This window comes from Aspergillus steynii (genome assembly GCF_002849105.1).
Source record: "Aspergillus steynii IBT 23096 chromosome Unknown P170scaffold_4, whole genome shotgun sequence".
Classification (NCBI taxonomy): Eukaryota; Fungi; Ascomycota; class Eurotiomycetes; order Eurotiales; family Aspergillaceae; genus Aspergillus; species Aspergillus steynii.
Genome location: NW_020194401.1, coordinates 2,767,239 through 2,784,751, shown reverse-complemented (window position 1 = coordinate 2,784,751; position 17,513 = coordinate 2,767,239). Strand labels below are relative to the sequence as shown.

At 44.8% G+C, this 17,513-nt stretch overlaps 8 protein-coding genes across 8 annotated transcripts; 4 read left to right on the top strand and 4 right to left on the bottom strand.

Annotated features, from left to right (window-relative positions):
- Nucleotides 1–1,929: 1,929 nt before the first annotated feature.
- On the top strand, nt 1,930–3,310 carry P170DRAFT_447190 (tryptophan--tRNA ligase MSW1; the record flags this gene model as incomplete). Its single annotated transcript, XM_024850858.1, has 6 exons — nt 1,930–1,946; nt 1,976–2,276; nt 2,331–2,411; nt 2,516–2,631; nt 2,683–2,801; nt 2,862–3,310. The coding sequence occupies 6 exons, from the start codon at nt 1,930–1,932 to the stop codon at nt 3,308–3,310; spliced, it is 1,083 nt and encodes a 360-aa protein (XP_024704851.1).
- Nucleotides 3,311–4,124: 814 nt separating this feature from the next.
- Nucleotides 4,125–6,414, top strand: P170DRAFT_456166 (pepsin-like aspartic protease). Its single transcript, XM_024851598.1, has 3 exons — nt 4,125–4,716; nt 4,810–5,128; nt 5,222–6,414. The coding sequence occupies exons 1-3, from the start codon at nt 4,519–4,521 to the stop codon at nt 6,163–6,165; spliced, it is 1,461 nt and encodes a 486-aa protein (XP_024704850.1). The 5' UTR covers nt 4,125–4,518; the 3' UTR covers nt 6,166–6,414.
- P170DRAFT_437127 (N5-glutamine methyltransferase family protein) lies at nt 6,378–7,745 on the bottom strand. Its single transcript, XM_024849292.1, has 2 exons — nt 7,351–7,745; nt 6,378–7,238 (listed from the first exon to the last, which is right to left on the bottom strand). The coding sequence occupies exons 1-2, from the start codon at nt 7,653–7,655 to the stop codon at nt 6,440–6,442; spliced, it is 1,104 nt and encodes a 367-aa protein (XP_024704849.1). The 5' UTR covers nt 7,656–7,745; the 3' UTR covers nt 6,378–6,439.
- A 134-nt stretch (nt 7,746–7,879) lies between these two features.
- On the bottom strand, nt 7,880–9,254 carry P170DRAFT_408961 (mitochondrial 37S ribosomal protein uS10m). The gene is made up of 5 exons (XM_024846753.1): nt 9,153–9,254; nt 8,982–9,076; nt 8,862–8,918; nt 8,380–8,804; nt 7,880–8,314 (listed from the first exon to the last, which is right to left on the bottom strand). Coding segments are annotated over exons 3-5 (597 nt in total). The 5' UTR covers nt 8,864–8,918; nt 8,982–9,076; nt 9,153–9,254; the 3' UTR covers nt 7,880–8,144.
- Nucleotides 9,255–9,381: 127 nt separating this feature from the next.
- P170DRAFT_456161 (purine-nucleoside phosphorylase) lies at nt 9,382–10,825 on the top strand (the record flags this gene model as incomplete). The annotated part of the gene is made up of 7 exons (XM_024851597.1): nt 9,382–9,643; nt 9,700–9,778; nt 9,839–9,918; nt 9,977–10,041; nt 10,107–10,306; nt 10,369–10,685; nt 10,788–10,825. Exons 1-7 carry the CDS (start codon nt 9,436–9,438, stop codon nt 10,823–10,825), a joined length of 987 nt encoding a protein of 328 aa, XP_024704847.1. The 5' UTR covers nt 9,382–9,435.
- Nucleotides 10,826–10,900: 75 nt separating this feature from the next.
- Nucleotides 10,901–11,930, bottom strand: P170DRAFT_356892 (Fcf2 domain-containing protein; the record flags this gene model as incomplete). The annotated part of the gene is made up of 3 exons (XM_024844183.1): nt 10,901–11,272; nt 11,492–11,657; nt 11,779–11,930. 3 exons carry the CDS (start codon nt 11,928–11,930, stop codon nt 10,901–10,903), a joined length of 690 nt encoding a protein of 229 aa, XP_024704846.1.
- Nucleotides 11,931–12,410: 480 nt separating this feature from the next.
- On the top strand, nt 12,411–13,900 carry hapE (CCAAT-binding factor complex subunit HapE). Its single transcript, XM_024845682.1, has 6 exons — nt 12,411–12,524; nt 12,579–12,746; nt 12,817–12,830; nt 12,907–12,963; nt 13,014–13,643; nt 13,719–13,900. Exons 2-6 carry the CDS (start codon nt 12,665–12,667, stop codon nt 13,719–13,721), a joined length of 786 nt encoding a protein of 261 aa, XP_024704845.1. The 5' UTR covers nt 12,411–12,524; nt 12,579–12,664; the 3' UTR covers nt 13,722–13,900.
- P170DRAFT_464939 (Rab GTPase-binding exocyst subunit SEC15) lies at nt 13,797–17,021 on the bottom strand. The gene is made up of 9 exons (XM_024852286.1): nt 16,730–17,021; nt 15,681–16,673; nt 15,492–15,623; nt 15,324–15,425; nt 15,139–15,248; nt 14,951–15,086; nt 14,454–14,903; nt 14,146–14,396; nt 13,797–14,080 (listed from the first exon to the last, which is right to left on the bottom strand). Exons 1-9 carry the CDS (start codon nt 16,775–16,777, stop codon nt 14,002–14,004), a joined length of 2,301 nt encoding a protein of 766 aa, XP_024704844.1. The 5' UTR covers nt 16,778–17,021; the 3' UTR covers nt 13,797–14,001.
- Nucleotides 17,022–17,513: the final 492 nt, after the last annotated feature.

The following is a 17,513-nucleotide window of genomic DNA, read 5'->3' as shown; positions in this document are numbered from 1 at the left end:
ATTCTTATTATTGATGGATTACTTATCTAGTAGGATCTTTTATTTATATATATTATATTTAAGGTAAGGTACTATTATAATAGGCTATATAATTATTATAAGGCCAAAAATACCTAAGATAAATTACCTAAAGCTCTTATATCTCTACTTTTTACACGGCCATATTAAGTAATAATAATAGATTATCTAGAATTTATCCGGGGTAAATACAAAGATATAAATAATTAATTATAATATATAAGTAAGCTAAAATTTTTATTTTAAGAAAATATAATTTTAGGCCTCTAAGTATGTTATAATAATTATAATAATATTATTAATATATTTAATACTTTATATATAATAGCTAACTATTATATCTATATTATAAAAGATATAAAAGATTAGAGATAGCAGGAACCTTTATAAGATCTTAATATTAATCTAGGCCTTAAAACAAATATATTTAAAAAGAATAAGTATAATATATTAATTTTAAAAAAAAGACTTAGTCTAATTAATAGTCTTTATTAGGAGGATATTATATTTATATAAATTATAGAATAATTAAAAGTAACATACATTATTAAAGGCCCTTAAAATATTAAAATAAAAAATTAATATTACTTTATTTTACTTTTATACAAAATAAATAATCTCTATAATTATATATAAAATTATATCAGTCTTATAGCTATACTAATCCCTAAAGTAGTTTAGCAGGAGTAATCTGTATTCTTTTATTAAATAATTAAATTATAAAGTAATAACACTCTCTAAGGTTTTATCTACTATATTTAATAAAATAATAAACAATATATCTTTAATATACTCTAATTAAGTTTTCTACTTTTTGTAAAATAATTATTCAGGACTCCCGAAAATAAATTAAATAATAATCTAAAATAAAATAGTACTAAAATAAGTCAGTTAATAAAAAAATAATTTTTATATAATATTTAGTTAAAACTTATAAAACCTAGTTTAAGATATTATTAAGCAACAATATTTTAAGCAGAATACACCATATGTTTAATATCCCTAGCCAATTGCTTTCACGCTGCCTTACCCTTAAGGCACCAAGGTATTCAACCTTATAGGTTAACAGGTAATGGGTATGGGTCCTGACCTTCTACCTGACCCGTGGGTTTGGGTCCTGACCTTGGACCCGTGACGGGTTTTGTCGAGGTCTAATAGAGACCAACTCCGCAGAACACCAGGGCGCCGGAGCGCTGCAACATTATTTATATTATTTATATTTATAAAAGAGGGTATTAAATAATTTTAGTATTTATAAATATCTAATTATTTTAATTTTTATATAATAAATTAATTTTTTAATAAATATTATAATTATAGTAGCTATAGATAAACTATAAAAATAATTTTCAATATAAATTAATCTTTAAAATAAAATAAAATAATTTTATTTTATATAAAAATATTAAAGCAGAAGTGTAAGATATTATACTAAATATTTAAACATAATTAATTTATTAAAGAAGAAATATTTATTATTAATACTTATTTTAATATAAAATATAAAATAATCAGACTGCTAAAGATTACAAGATTATTAAGGTATTTAAGAACTAATTTTTATAATAATATTATATATAAAAAGCCTTTTATTTAAAAAGACTACCTACTTAACCCTTAAAAGATTAAATAATTAATTTTATTTATTTTATATTTATTTTTTAATTTTTTATATCTTTTAATATATAATAAGCAGTTTACAGGTGTATTGCAGGTGTCCTGAACTCCTCGGCACATCCATCTAAGGGAACCAAGTGCCCGAACCAGAACCTTCGTGGCTGCCCCTTACACAATTCCTATACCGCAACACTTTCTAAAGAGACACCAGATTCTCCGGCTGCGAGCCTATCCAATCAGACATGCTTACAAGTATCTGTTGTTCCAAACCATTACCTCTAGTCCCATACAGGCATGCATTACCATCAAAAGTCTACCAACGATTGAAAAATTGTCCCAGGAGATTGAATAGTCTGCTCGCAGCACAAACAGCGACGGCGCCGCCTCAAATTGTTTTTTCGGGAATTCAGCCAACAGGTGTGCCGCATCTGGGCAATTACTTGGGTGCTTTGCGAGAATGGGTCCGACTGCAGAATTCTGCCCCAAAAGAAACTCACATGCTTTTTTCAATCGTTGATCTCCACGCATTAACGGTGCCCCAGGAAGCGCGACAGCTGAAAATCTGGAGAAGAGAGGGATTGGCGACGTTGCTCGCGGTGGGATTGGACCCCAACCGGGTAACCATATTCTATCAATCTGCTGTAAGGGATACTTTAAATCAAAGGTTCTTCAAGACACTTGCTGATCATAACCAGGTCCATGCTCACACTGAATTGCTCTGGATCCTAAGCACAGTAGCATCCATGGGATACTTATCACGGATGACCCAATGGAAGGTGAGCCCCTCAGTACCTGCAGTTCCTTTCATCAGAGTTGGAAAGAATGGTTTGTTGAAAGGTAGGTGGAGATTTGAAAGTATAATTTCATTAACACACCTCAGAGCAAACTTGACTTACCGGAAGACATAAGTTTGGAGCACTCAGCCGCAAGATCAAAACTACGCCTTGGGCTCTTCTCTTACCCCGTTTTGCAGGCGGCGGACATTCTCGTTCATAGGTTTGTATTCTATTTATGACCTAGGCTGCTTCTGGTACCAACATAACGCAGAGCCACACATGTTCCCGTAGGGGAGGACCAGAGACAGCATCTTGAATTTTCCCGATATACTGCAAACAGCTTCAATAAATCATATGGTCATGTTTTCCCAGCACCCGAAGCTTTCATATGTAAGGAAGCTTGCTCTGGATTGCCTACAGCTATTGCTAATACAAATGGATTGTTACTAGCACCTGCGAAGCGAGTGATGTCTCTAAAAGAACCGACCCTCAAGATGTCCAAATCACACGTCGATAAGCGCTCCCGAATTCTCCTCAATGACAGCCCTGAGGATATTCACAAAAAGATTAAATCTGCGCTCACGGATTCAGATGCTGGCGTGTCCTATGATCCAGTTCGACGACCCGGGGTCTCTAATCTATTAGAGATCCTTAGCCATTTTGACGGACGGTCATGCGAGGAGCTAGCTGCCGAGTATGGCTCATCAAGTATTCAATCACTCAAGGGTCATCTTGGAGACCAAATAAGCTACCATCTCCAGCCCATCCGAGAGAAGTATTCCTCGCTTATCGAAGACAAAACGAACCACCTGGATGTTGTAGCAGAGAAGGGTGCTCGAGCCGCCCGTGCTAATGCCGATGTAACTATGCGTCGAGTCCGAGAGGTTATGGGGCTGTAATGACCACGCTGACTGATGTATGTATCGCATTATGTGTCCTAGAGAGAACCAGGGGGTAAGTAGCATCTAATTTCTTTAAGGCTTTTCTCCTAGTACATGACTAACCTCACAAGTGTCGTCGTAAATAGTCATTCCAAGAGCTTGAATATTTGCGCTCGGTAAAGGGCCATCTCACTGCCGTCGGCGTAACTTTCACGCCCACCTTCATACGTACACATTTCCAGTTATGTTGATTTTTGATCCTGAAAAACAATTCTTTCCTACTGGGCACTATCAGAAGGCCTGCAAATGCAACCTTTGGAGTGTATCTAATAATAAACACCACGAAAGAGGCAAATGGTGCTCTTAGTATCTCAGCCACGAAGCTGTGAGAAGGTGCTGGCTGGCTTCTTATCCAAGTTTTGCAACTCCGGAATGACTCGGAACTTTTGGTGGGCAAGGTCCACCCAGAGACCAACCAAGGCTCAAAAGTAAAGTTGCGTCGCCAGACCATCTCCCTCCGGGGGTCTCTTGGTGCCGTTTGCAGCATCTATCCATGATGTCATTAATGCCATGCCCACTGGCGGGTAGATTGAATAGGAAGGAGAGGAGAAGGAAGGACGAAGAAAACTAGCAACCAGCCATACGAATAGTTGGTGACTATGCCTCATCACCTTCTCCCTTCATGTAAATGCATGGTCGTCAGACTGTAGAGTATGGCCATGTACGGAGTAAATACCTCAGTGGATGGTTCGGTGGTTCGGGCGGAGTAGGCGGAGACGTTAATTAATGTTATGGCGGCGCCCCACAAGTGATGACGACAGCAGCCTCTCTAGCTCCAACCATCCTTCTTCCATAGGGAAGAATATACATCAGTCACCCATATTTCTCTCTCTACTATATCAATGCCGGGGGTCACCCACAACAGGACATGTACGTCGTTGCATGCATACCCAAGCCAGCAGTCTTCTCCCGACCCCCTCTGTCCAGCACCTCTCATCCCCGTGGGAGAAAAGCTGTTGCGGACTGATTCCAAGGCCCTTTCTCTGCTGGGTTTATGATTATACCTGTGTTGGGATATTGCCAAGTCTTCTCTTCCCCTCCATTCACTCTCCCCCACACTCTCTGTACGCCTTTGCCGTCACCGTTGCAAAATAACAGCAGTTTGGTATTGAAGGATTTGTTGATCCCTTGTAGCGGCACAAGCAGGGAGGAAGTCTTATCGGAAGATGCCTATGTGGTTTCTTTTCCTCCTACCGATATTCCTCCTCTCCTCCCAGGGAACAGGCGCCTTAACTCTTCTTCGAAGGGATAACCCTTCCGTTGTGGCATTAGATATTCGCCGCAACGATGTCCTTGATCCAGTGTCCAGAGACCGGACAAGACGGAAGCGAGATAAAACAGTCAGTCAAAAACTAGACAATCAGGTCTGTTGATACACCTATGCCTCGTTGATATTTCTTTTTGGGTCGCCCGGCGTACCCGTAATTAGTGAATACGTCTTCTGATAAAGTGGATAGGAAACCCTCTATTTCAGCAACGTGACCCTTGGCTCACCCGAGCAAAACCTGCGTTTAGTTATTGATACCGGAAGTAGTGACCTGTGGTGTAACGCAGCAAACTCTACTCTCTGCTCCTCGGCAGATAAGCCTTGCAATGCATCTGGTTCCTATGATCCAAACTCGTCATCGTCTTATGGATACGTCTCATCTGATTTCAACATTACCTATGCGGACGGGACCGGCGCGGCGGGCGACTATGTTACCGATGTATTACACATAGGCAGCACGACTATAAAGGATTTTCAATTTGGAGTTGGCTATTCATCAAGCTCCACGGGTATGTCAAGTATTCTGGTGTCTTTCTCCGATCCATTTTGATATGATTGGTGTTCGCATGACTGGCCAATAACTGACAAGAATTTGCTTCCAGAGGGCGTCTTGGGTATAGGATATGTCTCGAACGAAGTCCAGGTGGGCCGTGCTGGCAAAGATCCCTACCCTAACCTCCCTCGCGCCATGGTCAGAAATGGCCTGATCAAGTCAAATGCCTACAGTCTTTGGCTTAACGATTTAGGTGCACACACCGGCTCGATCTTATTCGGAGGCGTCAACACAGAGAAGTATCGTGGGAAACTTGAGACGTTACCCATCCAAACCGTTAATGGTGATTATTCGGAATTTATAATTGCCCTAACCGGCGTTTCGTATACCACCGGATCAGATCATCATAGTTACTTGTCAGGGGCACTCCCTGCCGCTGTATTACTTGACTCTGGCAGTTCACTGACTTATCTCCCTAATGCCATTGTGCAAGACATCTATGATGATCTTGATGTTGTCTACGATCCATCCGGCGGTGTCGGCTATGTGCCGTGCAGTTTGGCACAGAAAGACATCAATATAACTTATACATTTTCAAAACCCAGCATCACCGTTGGCATTCACGAACTCGTCCTTGATGCCGGTGATCTTCAATTCCGGAATGGTGCCCGTGTTTGTGTTTTTGGGATTGTTCCTGCAGGTGAAAGCACCGCAGTTATGGGTGATACGTTTCTCCGGAGTGCATATGTCGTATACGACCTTGCCAACAATGAAATTTCCCTGGCCAATACCAACTTCAATTCAACTCAAGATCATATACTCGAGATTGGGGCAGGCGAAGGCTCTGTTCCTGGCGCAACCGAGGTCTCTGACCCTGTTACATCGGTTGTTGCCGATGACTCCGGGGCAAGGATTGGTGGACCGACTGGCAGCATATTTACTGAGGTGTCATCAGCAAGTAGCACAGGAGCGGCTGTCAGCGCTGAGCCAACGGACTCTCAAGCACTATTTGCCTTGGGAGCTGCGGCCATCGGATGCATAGTAGCCTTCTAGAGCTCTTTGCCCTACCTTCCCTGCAGTCTTGAATGCTATCCCTGCTGGATTCCCACTGTCTGAGGCATTGAAGTTGCATTAGTGATGATTTCTGGCTTCTATTTTCCTTTATTTTTTGTCCTTGGGCCTAGGGCTCTCGATAGGCGGTTTAACGATGATGATGCTACGCGAAGGTTGTTTTGAAGTGATGAGAGATGTGTCCGAATGAATCCGTCAGGAGTCACCATGCAAGATTTATTATAGCTATACAATGCAAAACTAAATATAATACTACTTAGTCATTATTTGGGCACCAATCGCCGATTCCTAGTAGCATAACGACCGCATATGGTCCGCCCCCCTCAATGAAAGAGCCCTCGCTTGACCACATGTCAACCGAAATGACCTGGTCACGTTGAGAACCACTCGCCATGTCTTTGCACATCACCGCCACCCGTTGAGCCTGGACGAGGCTCCCACATTCAAGAACCGTGAGCTTTGCTTGAACACCAAGTGCCAACCCGATAATATAGTGAAAGAAAATGTCCTCCTGTCGAATTGTGTCAATTGTCGAAGCTCGAGACATTGCTGGGGGAACCAATGCAAGGCTAGGCTCGAACATTCGCACGCTGCGCGCCGTAGTACCATCCCAGAAAGACACAGGCGCTATGTATGGCGGGTTTGCAACAACAACGTCGCAGCGCAGTTTCCCTTGACAAGAAAATGCAGATATCCCACGGAGTGCGTCCTCGACACTAGGGGTTCTCCCGTTACCTGGAAAAAGCACATTCCCTTCTCGGAAGTACACGTCTTGTCCTGCTCGTTCGGATATGGACCCTAATCGGAGATTGTGCAGAAGGTTGCTGTTGGCCAGGCCAATGGCAATTGGACTGACATCAATACCAACAATGGAGACCTGCTGTAAATAGCGAGAAAGAAGAGCGTGAAGAAGCAATGATATACATCCAGATCCTGTACAAAGATCCATGATGCGTATATGATCCTTCTTCGCGCTTTCCCCGGTATGCTGATTTGAGCGCGTTTTCTCCAATATTAACTTAGCCGTACGCATGGTGAATGTCTCTGTTTCTACCCTATGTTTCCAAAATAGTCAGAGACAGTACCATATAGTAAGTGGCATTCCAGATAGAAGACGGGCACAATGCCCGGTGCGCGCCGTGAGAGTGGGACTGGTTGTAGAATCACCTCGGAATCAACACTCCTCTTCGGCACAGAATCTCTAGGTCTCCAAAAGGTTGATCACCAAGAATGTACTGCAGAGGTACACCTCTTGACCGAGCGCGACACATTGACCATAATAGTTTCTTCCACCTCGGAATAGTAAGCCCATGCGTTGCCTTTTTCTTTGCTGATAGAACAGTGGCTCGTTCTGTCAGCCAGCGAAGTTCATTACGTGCAGATTCAATTGTGCGGCATTCACGCAGCAGGAGAGGAAGGAAAGGATGCTGCCGGTATGTCTTTGCAATGAAGGCACTGGAGAGCCGAGGCATTGGCGCACGATTGTGAGCATGGGCGGAATTGACCAGGATCCCCTATGGCCATCGAATTAGCTTGACTAGATATGGGAGAGCTGTGTTCGGACAGCAGCATACGAGAGATGAAGTTGAAATAGAACGGAGGTGCCGCGCCCACTTGAATGTTTCTTGGCAACCTCAAGTTCTAACGCGGCAAGGCGCAAAAGACCCGAGCTCTGCTCTCGCGATCGCGGATGACTTTTGAATTGTAGTCCGTACTACTAACTATCGAATATTTCACCTTCTCCACTTTCCATAGAGACTCTCATACCATGCTCTATGGATACGGTCTTTATCTGGCACCGGTATACGAGCCGGATCTACTTTCTTTGCACAGAAGAATCCCAACGACGCCTCCTACTTAGAACAGAACACGATACATACAATACAAATAGGCCAAGGAATGCCCAATGAAACAGCCCGCAGAAAACATTGTTGATACATGAGAAGAATGACAAGCAGAAATCACCGTCCACGAACTTCAGTCAGAGGACCCGTTCGAGTGAGTTGCTGATTACCTAGGACATCCGAGATATTTCCATGCCCTGCCTTGTCCCGCTGACCAAACGCCGATAAGTGAGGTTCTAGGGATTCCTCAACGGCAGAAACACGCCGGTCCATGTCTTTGACGATGTCTGCACCGAAGAGTTAGTTTCGAAAATATACGTATAGATGTAAAGGGTTGTTCGGATAAAATCACCGAGGCTTTCATGTTCCCAGACGTTCGCCTTCATGCCCACCCCATAGAACGCATGCTTGCGTAGGAAAGCCAGCCATACTTGTACAACATGGGGGTCTCCATCCTTGACCTGCAACAGGCGACGAAGCGTTATCCTTTCGAAGTTTTCCTGGCTCTTCTTGTGCACGAAATTACTTCGAGGGAACGTCCAGCGTTCAGTGATTCGCGGCAGAGGTACCGGTCCCGAGACAGGAAGTTTGAGATAGTATGCAGCACGCATTGCAAAGTCGGCGAAAAACTCTACATTTCGTACGCTGTAAGACCTTAATTGCAGATCGCAGACGGGAAGACCATATTCGGCTTGCTTTCGAAGCGGTCGTAGATATACAGCCTGGACACTTCGGGGTAACCGAGTTTTTTGACTTAGGCCATCCAAGCGATCGGCCCTAACTTTTCGGTGAGCAGGCCTATCGAACCCGGTTTCTTCGAATTTTGGGCTATACATAGCTACTCACCACTCTTTCGCAGGCCGTCCAGGTGCTGGCTCTAGTTTCTCGGCGCTAGGTACGTGGTTTCGAATTAGCAATCGTTCGGGATGTATTCGAAATGGATGGGTCCCCAACATCGTGGTGTTTTCAATGGGCTTCTGATGATGACCGGAACCGAGTTGAGCATCCAAGTTGGAGGTTGCTAGACAGCGACGAGATATAACGGATGGCTAATTTTTCCCCCAAGACAAAAAGTTAGCGGTTCACGTAATCCCAGGAGCGTACTTGGAATTTTTGAGATTTTACCTGATTTCCTCTACCAGCCTTCGATAGAAGGTGGAAATTCTTGGGGGTGAACATAATTGAATCACTGGTCGGCCTGGGGAAACCTTGGACAAGACCCGTTTTGTTGTATGCTTTGAGGCTATTTTCTTTTGCTCCTCCGGCCTTTACGTAAGCAAACTCGGTGCCTGTGTCACATGATAGGTTCATCCACCCCGCGTAAAGCTCGATTGAGATGGATTCTAGTATTGACTGCCATGTTTAGTTTGTCCAACCCGAACAAAAGTCTGCCGAATTTCGTGTGAACATGGCCCAGACGCAGAAAGGTCTTTCTCATTTCGAACGGGCCAATGAGGCCTGTTCCATGTTAAGAGAACGCCTGCCACTCCCTCTGCAGAGTCCGAAAGTTGCCATTGTCTGTGGCTCGGGACTGGGGGGTCTTGCCAACACAATACACCCCGAACTCCGCGCAGAGTTTGATTACGCTTCCATCCCTCATTTTCCTCGCCTTACAGGTGAGAATTAGACTATTCCTATCTTGTCTGAAAATTTTAGTTCTTACACACCGAAGTCGCCGGACATGCCGGAAAGCTTGTCTTTGGGCTTATCAATGGGCAGGTTCCTGCGGTCTTGATGGTCGGTCGTGCGCAGTAAGAACCCTTTTAACGACCCGACCCTGCGCATCGGATTCCAACATTCAAACTTTCTAGTTACTACGAGGGACACTCCATTGATCAAGTGACGTTTCCCATCCGAGTTTTTAAACTTCTGGGTGTTGATACCGTTATACGTGAGTTTTCACTTGTCACTGCAACCCTGACGTTCTTATTCTAACAGCCATAACTCAGTGACCAATGCCGCCGGGGGACTCAACCCAGATTACGCAGTCGGGGATATTGTGCTGCTCAACGATGTATGTCCGTGTCGGGTTTCGTTTCTTTTTCTTTTTTAACCTTCCAAATTCTAATATTTCTGCAGCACCTTTTCTTGGCTGGATTGGCAGGGACACACCCACTGCGAGGACCGAACGACGAGAAGTTTGGTCCCCGATTCCCTCCACTGTCCGATGCATATGATCTTGAACTTCGTCGCCATGCACACGGGATCTGGAAGGCGCTGTCGCAGTCGCAAAATAGGAGACTGCACGAGGGTGTGTACGCCTTCGTTGGAGGACCAAGGTAAGTCAGCCCTACACTACCTTCGTATTTACTAAATGCACACCCATTGCTGAGTATTGCAGCTATGAAACCAGGGCAGAGTGCCGTCTTCTCCATCAGCTAGGCGCAGATGTAGTCGGCATGTCGACTGTGCCGGAAATCGTGGTCGCTAGACACAGCGGTCTCAGGGTTCTTGCACTCAGTCTTGTGACAAATACCGCCGTCCTCTCGCCTGGTCCTCGTGGAGATGACAGTTTACTTCAAGGCAAAGACACCCAAGAGCTAGACGCCATCCTGCAAAAGGGGAAGGCAAACCATGAAGAAGTTCTTGAAGCGGGCCGTTCTGCCGCCATTGATATGCAGGTGAGCCTCCCCCAACCCCATCTCTTCATGTTTCTCTGTACGCTGATGATGACTCCAATTGCAGCGAATCGTCACTCAACTTGTATCAGATGTTTTCAAAGATTAGTATCAAACATTTCGGTGCACGAATCCTGAATAGCGAGGTCTTCGGGGCCTTTCGCGCAACCAGGTCTTTAAGGGACTTCCTTATAGCTGTTTGCCGCCTTGGCTTGTTGGCTTAGGCTATGTTGGAGGCGGAAAATATCGTGTTCTTCACTTGCCCCTCGTGCCTCTCTTGGCTCGCAGGTTTTTGTAATAAAGTCCCTTGCCACTCTTTTTAGTAGCTTGGATGTCTTCGTATTTCGACTCGAAACGGTGAGTTTTTCGTTCCGAGGCCAGTACTTCTTCCACGAAGGTCTTCTTCCTATCTCTCTTCGTAATACGACCGCTGAAGAACTCGCCCGGGCCTTCGATGATGGTTCCAACATGAGAATACTGGGGCGGTTGGACTTTCCCATTTTCCTTTTTATAATGCCGTTTGGGATCTAGCACAGACCGCATCCGTAGTATTTGGAGATCTCGCTTGAGTTCCGGCGTCAATTCTGTCTTGGGGAGATTAAACCAGTCGGCACCTGCAGTTTGTTTCTCCTAGGGGCGGGACAGAAAATTAGCCAATATCCACACTCTATTGTTTACGGTCATAGACACGTTGATAGATATGCTCAGAGTAACTATGAAACAAATAGCTCTCATTGGCACAGCGCAGTCCAGGACGGACTGGTGAAGCTGCATCAAGCGCTTACGCGAAAGAAATGTTTTCCTCATAGCATGCATGCAAAAAAAGGTCGTGTACACACTGCTTACCTTGTTTGCTTTGGCATTCTCTGCCACCGAACCCTTCCCTGGATGTGGTAAAGTAGAAGCGCTCTTCTTAATGTCACCGTTTATTCGAGAGGAATCAGTGGTTACGATGTCATCTTCTTGACGGACGTATAATTGCTGTACGTAACCAGGAGATAGTTGAGGAATTCTATCATCACAAGCATTGCCTTCATGTTAATCAAATGTGCAAGCTTCGGGATCAAGCGAGGGAAAATGAAGGTAGATGCGAAGGCACATCTAGATTGCACAGGAATTCACTTGACGCATACCTAGGCGAAGGGAGCTCTGGGTGTTTTGTAATTGGCGTTGGGTTTTGCGATCGTAGTCTGTTTTCCGCCTCGAGCAGGAGATGTTGTATGTTACTGTCTGTCAATTCCGCCTCGCTGGGCGGAGCAGTATCGGTTGAACTTTCTGCTTCCATTCCAGTAGACTTGAGAGAAGTAAATGAAGAGAATGGTAGGAAAGGGGCGGCACACGGGCAAGAGGAGAGGTATTTATAGTTGAAATACCCGTAAAGAACAGCAGAGAAGCCACTTTAATTGGGTACTCGGCTGCCCAAGAAAATTTTCTACTGTGGGGCGGAGTATTAATGTTCCTCGTGCGACGGCGCTCGAAGTCCTGATTGTCGAAGCTGACGGGGAATGCATCACATGATATTTATGTATGTGATGTACTGTACATGACTATGTATAATACCGTACCTACCTTAGGTAGTATTGTATGTACCTATGTAAGATGAGGGACGTAGATATATTACCATACATACAATACACTCCACAGATTATGTCGTGTAATTATTGTGTATTTGGTATTACAAGCTGTTCGCAATCCCCGCACGGTGTTTCTGCAAACGTCAGTTCGAGCTACGCATGTGCTTGGCGCGGTTTGTTGCGCGTTTCAACCTCAGTACCTGACTTCCATCAACGTCCCCCCCTCCTCAAACGATATCACGCACACGTTACTCGCCATATAAGCTACCAGTGCCCTCTATCCATCGAACTTGCTGATATTGGCGGTATCCATTTCCAGACTAGCTTTGTATGATCGCATCTCCTAACTTTCTCCATAGCGCCCTACTGCCAATGCGCCTCGCCATTTCCTCAGTATCACACCTCCCAACGAAGCTTTAATCATCGACCACGACCTATTTCCACCATGGAACAAGCCCAACAGAATGCTGGACAGCAGCAGGGTAGACAGCAACCGGTATACGATACTAGAAATGGCGGTCACTATGGTAGGCGTGCCTAGTCGTGGCCCCCCCTCCCCCCAAAAGTTTGATACTTGATTGACGTTGCCAAACGCAGGTGCCAGCGCAGCCGTATGATTATTCCTATCTAACTTGACTTGAAATTTGTTTGGGATAACCAATCATCGGCTGACTCTCTTTGAACCAGCTTTCTGCACAAGGCTACGCACCTGTAGCTGAGCTTTACACGGGTACCTGGGCAAATGTACGTGTAGTGAACATCAGGCAATGGGAGACAAGGCTTATTCTGAATAGGTCAATCAAGGCCTGCAAGCAACAGCCCGTGATATTTTGACAACTTATTGGCAGCACATCATCAATCATCTTGAGTCCGACAACCATGACTATAAAATCCACCAACTGCCGCTAGCCCGTATAAAGAAGGTCATGAAAGCTGATCCTGAAGTAAAAATGATATCCGCGGAGGCCCCGATTCTTTTTGCCAAAGGCTGCGACATTTTTATAACAGAACTGACCATGCGCGCGTGGATACACGCCGAAGACAACAAGAGACGCACCCTTCAGAGATCAGACATCGCAGCAGCCTTGTCCAAATCCGACATGTTTGATTTTCTTATTGATATAGTACCTCGGGAAGAGGCCACGTCGCACGCGAAGCGAACGAGCCAGACAGCGCCTGCTGGCTCTTCAGGATCTGCAGGGGCGAGCCAGCTGCCACCCCAGCATGGAGTTCAGCACCCCCCTCATCATTTGGCTCCTCCAGAGTATGGTCTGGGCCAACATGGTCTTCAAGACCAAGAATACCGACAACCAACTATGTATACGGGTGCAGTACAATCAGACCCGACTGCCGCTTATGGGCAACCGCAGTCCCAGATGTTTGAAGGGATGTACGCCGCCTATCCGCACATGCCACCTCAGCAGGTATGTTCTGTCTTTCTAGTTCCAGAAAATGGATGGCCCTTAGAGATCTTCGTTAACTCACTATGGCAATTCCAGTGAAATCTACGAATGTCCTAGTGACCCAATTTCAGATCCCACCCAGGGATTTTGACGGCGTTTTTGCTTGTTCGAATGGCTAGTGGAAATATTCTCGGTGTTAATAAACATATCTTAGTTATTTGGCATACCTTGCCCCAGTATATTAACCTAGTCACATACCCAATTCTACTTGTGCCTCGAACTAGATCTCTGCTTTGAGTTTCATTTGATCTAATGCAATTTCAAACCCCCTCGTGCCCCCTCTCCAATACATCATCATAGGTAAAGGTGTGAACCATATTCAAGTCTTCTTCCCAAATCTTGAAGACAGTGTTGTGAATTTGTCAGTTTTGACTGGACTTTGAACAGTACGTGTGACCCTTGACGAAATTTAGTAAAAGAAAACACAAAACAAAAAGATCCTATAACAATTAATGGGACTCACTTTTCTAGAAGCACTGGCCCATTTATCGCGTCTACGCGGCCATACTTTTTATTCCGAGTCGAAATATCGTAAAATTCATCGGTGTTCTCGGCTTGCATCAACTGCACGGTTTGCTGGAGTTCGTCAAGATTCTCTCGCAGAATAGGAACGTCGAGACCATCAACAAAATCATATAGATACTCGACGTCCTTTGCCAGCGCCATGACGCCATTGGGGTTGATTCTTTTCACATCTGCCGAAAGAGGCAGTGCCTAAGCCAAGGAATTAGCAACTCCTTGTGAAATTCGGTGTTGCTTATAAAAACATACCAGAATCATGTTCGCGGCATGGCTCAGGGCATCGAAGTAAATGAGCTCTTTGATTTCGGTTGGAAGGCCGAGTAACGTCGAGTTCATTATATTAGACAAGAAACGGGTCAGCGTTTGCATGTAATTGCTTGGCTCTACTGGCGAAGCTTGTGCCATCCAGTCATATTCCGCAGTTTCAATTAGGTCATCGATCTTGGAGTTCACGACCTCAAAAATACGTTTTTCCGCTGCCTTTTTATTGCTTTTGAACTTTTCCGTTGCCTTCAAGGTAACAGATCCACCAAGGCAATTCTGAGACCTTGCGGCTGCCAGAAGCAGTTCAAGCTCATGGCACGCAAGTTCAAAATGCTCCAGATTGATAAGTATTTGTACAATCTGTCCCAAATACTGGGATGCAAGACGTTCCACAAGCGTATTGCAAACTTGGTTTGAAAGTAATTCGTCGATAGCCTACAATAATTAGTAACCCCTGCTAGCCATTATCCACCGGAACTTACATCTTTCAACGTTTCGTCGATGACGTTTGGATGTGCAAAATCATCGTTCGCGAAGAAGTAAAACTGATTCAAAAAATTTCGAATATCAATGCAACAAAGTGGATACATTTGGGAGAATGGCAGGACGCATGGGAAGCTGGGGTAAAATGTCAGTATAGTAAAGGATTTGCAATGACTCAGGGCTGTACATTTGTTCTTCCCGTGGCTTCTCGGGGCTATACCAGCTGACGTTGAGGACTTTATCGAATTCTTCTACCGTTTGTATTGGCATAGGCATATAGTCGTCCGTGGACACAATCTCCACGAAGAGAAGGACACTCGTCAGTATAACGGCCGGGGGGGGGAGGATGAAACAATTTGAGTCGCAACTTACTTCTTGGAAGTCATCACTGAACCTCTTTTTCAGTAACTCGGCATATTGCCTAAATAAGACCAGAAGGAATTTATCGAAAACACCAACAGAGAAATCCCATGCCTATACTTGTAAAGACCCATCAGCCAACTGAATTAAATATCGAGCGTCATGATCGGTTTGACAGACATTCATCGTTTGCATAAACAGGGCAATGAGATTCTTTATCTTCAGCAGGTTTTCTGCATTGTCAACTTCAGGGAGCGCGCTGGATATCAGGCTCACGGCAGTCTGACACATTGAATCCCAGAGTTCATCTACCTTTTCACACCTATCAGTTTCATCGGGAGATTAGAGCAAGGTGGATCTGGGACTTACATCGACTGGCGACCTTAATTCTGGTACCCTTTTCATTGTAGACCGCTCAACAATTGCAAAACCCGCCATTTCCTCCAAAAGATTATGCAAGCTGGAGCCATCCTCGTCAACGAGCGTTATCATCGCTGGTATTAGTAGTTCTTTTTGACGACGTCGGGTGTTGGCATACTCGATGCAGAATTTATCCATATGGCCCAGGGACTGATGAATATGCAAACACTCAAATAACGGGGTGAAGTCAACCTGAAGCTCCTCGTTGTGTAAAAGATCATATTCCTCATGTTCATCAGAGACCAATTCAATTGCCGAGTTCAATCTGAACTGTCCTAGATATGACATCTTGTCCGCCCTCTCTTTCTGCCTTGTTTTTCGCAGGTCAGTGTGATATAAAGCGATCTCTCCTAGATATTGTGACATTTCGCGAATCCTGTAAAGCCAGGTATTCAAATCAGACATGACTGCTTCAGCTATAGCCCTCTGGGTTGCTGGAGCTGAACGCTGGATCATGTCCGCAATTTTATACTGACTCACACCCTTCAGATGAACATTCTGAAGCTCTTCGAGTGCGCGGAGGGCGGCATAGTGATTCTTCTTTGCTAGTAGGTCATGAACCTGATTTGCAAGGCGTAATACCTCCAGGCAGCCTTGAATGGCACGACATGTTTCATCAATATTCTGTCGGTGTTTTCGAGATTCGACCAAAGCCTTCTTCTGCTCGGCCAGTTTTTCGGTACTAGCTTGGATTGATTGGTTGAGGTCGAGTATCTCCGCGGTGAGAGTGACTGTGCCTTCCCGAATGCGGAGAAGCTGATTGACCGATGTCACAAACTCTTGATGATTGGTGTTGCAAATGGTTTCAATCTCGGTCTCCTTGTCGCTAGCAAAGCTCGCCAGGGACTGGAGTAGTTGTGGCGTTCTGTTACCCACGCTATATTCTCTAATGGAAGGGATCAATTGGTCGAGGTAGTCGGTGTCTGATGGGGATATGATGATCTCACCGGCCGTACGAATTAGCAGGTTGTGTCGGTGGTTTTCTCCTGGGTTCTCACCTGGTTCAGGATATAGGATGGATCATTGCGAGGAGCCATAGAAGGCATACTGGCGACCTAACTAGAATGTGAATAGGACCTTGGAGCTTCCGCCGAGCGGGTCGTCGGGTGGGATGGGTGCGATCAATAAGGGAGGGAGGAAAAGGAAAAAGACGCGCTAAGATTCTGGGAGAATGCAGGAGGGTTTTGAATTTGATGGCTCGGCCATGTAGAGATATTCATTTGAGGTAAAGTAATACCGCCTTGATAGGTGTCTTTGCCTGCTGAACGACGGGCTAAGATCCATGAGAGATGCCGTCGGCAATGTCCACGTACAGCGTATGGTACTGGTATTGCTATGTATAGATCTATAAGGTACTGTATATTACTCAGAGTATCTTACCTTACTTAGGTACTGATGTATGTTATGGCATGTACAGTACCTACCTAGGTACCTAAGGTACTTTAAGATACCTTGTATCAGTAAAGCACGTTACATACCTGAACCCCGTACAGATGGATGCATACCGTACATCTATCTGTGCATAAATACAGTATGTACATGTACCTAAGGTAAGTACCTTACCTGCCTTAAGACACACGCCTTTAATATTCTGTCACTTAGATTAACCAGGTATTTACTATATCCACCCATGTCGCCTGAGCTGGAGGTGCTGCTATACCACCAGAGTACAGATTATTATAATCGCGGGGTGTGTTCAAGGAAACCCAATTCATAGAGTAGGTAAGTTAAACTGCTGTCTGGCTACTGCGTCCTAAATGCTGGGAATAGGGTTCCAGCGTT